At 50.7% G+C, this 2244-nt stretch overlaps 1 protein-coding gene across 1 annotated transcript in view; it reads left to right on the forward strand.

Annotated features, from left to right (window-relative positions):
• The first annotated feature begins 212 nt into the window (after positions 1-212).
• The window catches only part of LOC101986823 (5-hydroxytryptamine receptor 5B), a 24572-nt gene continuing 22540 nt past the window's right edge, over positions 213-2244 (forward strand). The window contains exon 1 of the mRNA XM_005348251.2: positions 213-989. Within this exon, the coding sequence (XP_005348308.1) occupies positions 213-989 (777 nt within the window). The remainder of the gene's footprint in view (positions 990-2244) is intronic.

Here is a 2244-nt window from a genome sequence, read left to right on the forward strand (position 1 = left end):
CATTTTTTTTTTTTTTTCTCAACTGGAAAAGAGGGTCCACGGAAGCCACCAAAAGAAGCGCCAAAGAGAGGGTGCAGTTTGGAAAAAGGACTAGGGTGGCGCGATTTAGACTTCTCTGCACTGCGAAGCACGAAGTGCCTCTCCTATTTCACTACCTATCCACGGTCCATGCAATCACGCGCACATCTGCCCAAGAACCAAGTCCCTGAACAATGGAAGTCTCTAACCTCTCAGGCGCCACCCCTGGCATCGCCTTTACCCAGGGACTGGACAGCTGCAGTGAGAGCCCAAATTCCGGCAGGGACGTGGGGTACACCCCTGGTGGACTCATCTTGCCAAGCCGTGAGCCACCCTTTTCCATCTTCACCGTCCTCGTGGTGACTCTATTGGTGTTGCTTATCGCTGCCACTTTCTTATGGAACCTGCTAGTTCTGGTGACCATCCTGCGTGTCCGCACCTTCCACCGCGTGCCACATAACTTGGTGGCCTCGACAGCGGTCTCGGACGTGCTTGTGGCAGCCCTGGTGATGCCACTGAGCCTAGTAAGCGAGTTGTCAGCTGGGCGACGCTGGCAGCTGGGCAGGAGTCTGTGCCACGTGTGGATCTCCTTCGACGTGTTATGCTGCACAGCCAGCATCTGGAACGTGGCGGCCATCGCCCTGGACCGCTACTGGACCATCACTCGTCACCTACAGTACACGCTGCGTACCCGGCGCCGCGCTTCAGCCCTCATGATCGGGATCACCTGGGCACTGTCCGCGCTCATCGCGCTCGCACCGCTGCTCTTTGGCTGGGGAGAAGCCTATGATGCTCGGCTACAGCGTTGCCAGGTGAGCCAGGAGCCCTCCTATGCTGTCTTCTCCACCTGCGGAGCCTTCTATCTGCCTCTGGCGGTGGTGCTCTTCGTCTACTGGAAGATTTACAAAGCCGCCAAGTTTCGCTTTGGCCGTAGACGGAGGGCTGTGGTGCCTTTGCCTGCCACCAAGCAGGTGAGAGGGGCTGACTGTCGATTTGGGGGTAGGGGACCCTGGAAAGAATGGAATTTAGAGAAAGGGAAGAGTGGGACAGAGCTTGGATATTGGAGAATAAGAGGAAAAACTGTCTCATCTGGAACGCGGGGGAGATGGCCATCTGCTCTTTCCAAGAGCACATGGGGTGAATTATCGCTTCTGCTTCTAGCGAACCACCTGCGGGGTATGCACCTGTGAAAATGGTTTCTTTGCACATCAGGACTAGTGCTGGAACCTCCAAACCTCAGAAGTAGTGTGTGTGTGTGTGTGTGTGTGTGTGTTTAAAAGGAAAGGTCCATTGCCACTCTCCCTTGTTATACCAACCCCAGTGTGTCCCCTGGAGATTTGGGAGAGAGAAACTGGGTTGCAGTTGCAGTTCCAGACATCCATTGCTTAATACCCTCGTGCCTCCCTCTTTTCATCTTTAAATAAGTTAGTTATTACTTTTGATTTAGTTTAACTTTTGAAGGCAGGGCTTAGGTATTGCAAGATGATCTGGAACTTTCTGAGTAGCCGAGGCTCACCTTGAACTTCTGATCTTTCTCCCCTCACTTTCCAAAAGCTGGAATTAGAGGCAAGCACCACCATGCTTGGTTTATATAGTTCTGGGAATGAAGCCCTAAGCTTGTCCATTTTGGGCAAGCATTCTACCTACTGAGCCACGTCCCCAGCCTTAGGTCCCTAGTGAGGATCCCATTGACTGAAGAATGAGAAAAATCTACATAGCCCTGACTCATGGAGGGTGGCAGAACTGGCAGAAGAAAGGGCGTCTCCACCATCTGACAGTTTAATTGCAACAGTGGAGCTGCAGGTTCAAAGAGAGACCCTGTCTCAAAAAAATATATATTATGGAGAAAAATTGAGAAAAACACCTAACTTCACAGAACTCTGGACTATACACACACACACACACACATACACACACACATATACCCATATATACATATACACAAATACAATGTGTGAACCAGAAAAGGGGTCAAAATTAAAGAGAGCCCGAGATAGGAAAGGCTGCTGTAGTTGGTTTTACTTTTACAAAGTCAGCCCAGATATTAAGCTACCAGACAAGTGCATGCATTTTTTTTTTTTATTCTTAATTTTTTTTATTAAGAAAGAAAAAAAAATTTTCCGCCTCCTACCAGCCACCCACTCCTCCCACTCTCCCCTCCCCTAACTTCCCCCCCTCCTAACCTCCCCCCCTCCTCTCCCCCTCCCTCTCGAGTCTGAAGAGCAG

This window comes from Microtus ochrogaster, chromosome 6 (assembly GCF_000317375.1).
Source record: "Microtus ochrogaster isolate Prairie Vole_2 chromosome 6, MicOch1.0, whole genome shotgun sequence".
Taxonomy (NCBI): Eukaryota; Metazoa; Chordata; class Mammalia; order Rodentia; family Cricetidae; genus Microtus; species Microtus ochrogaster.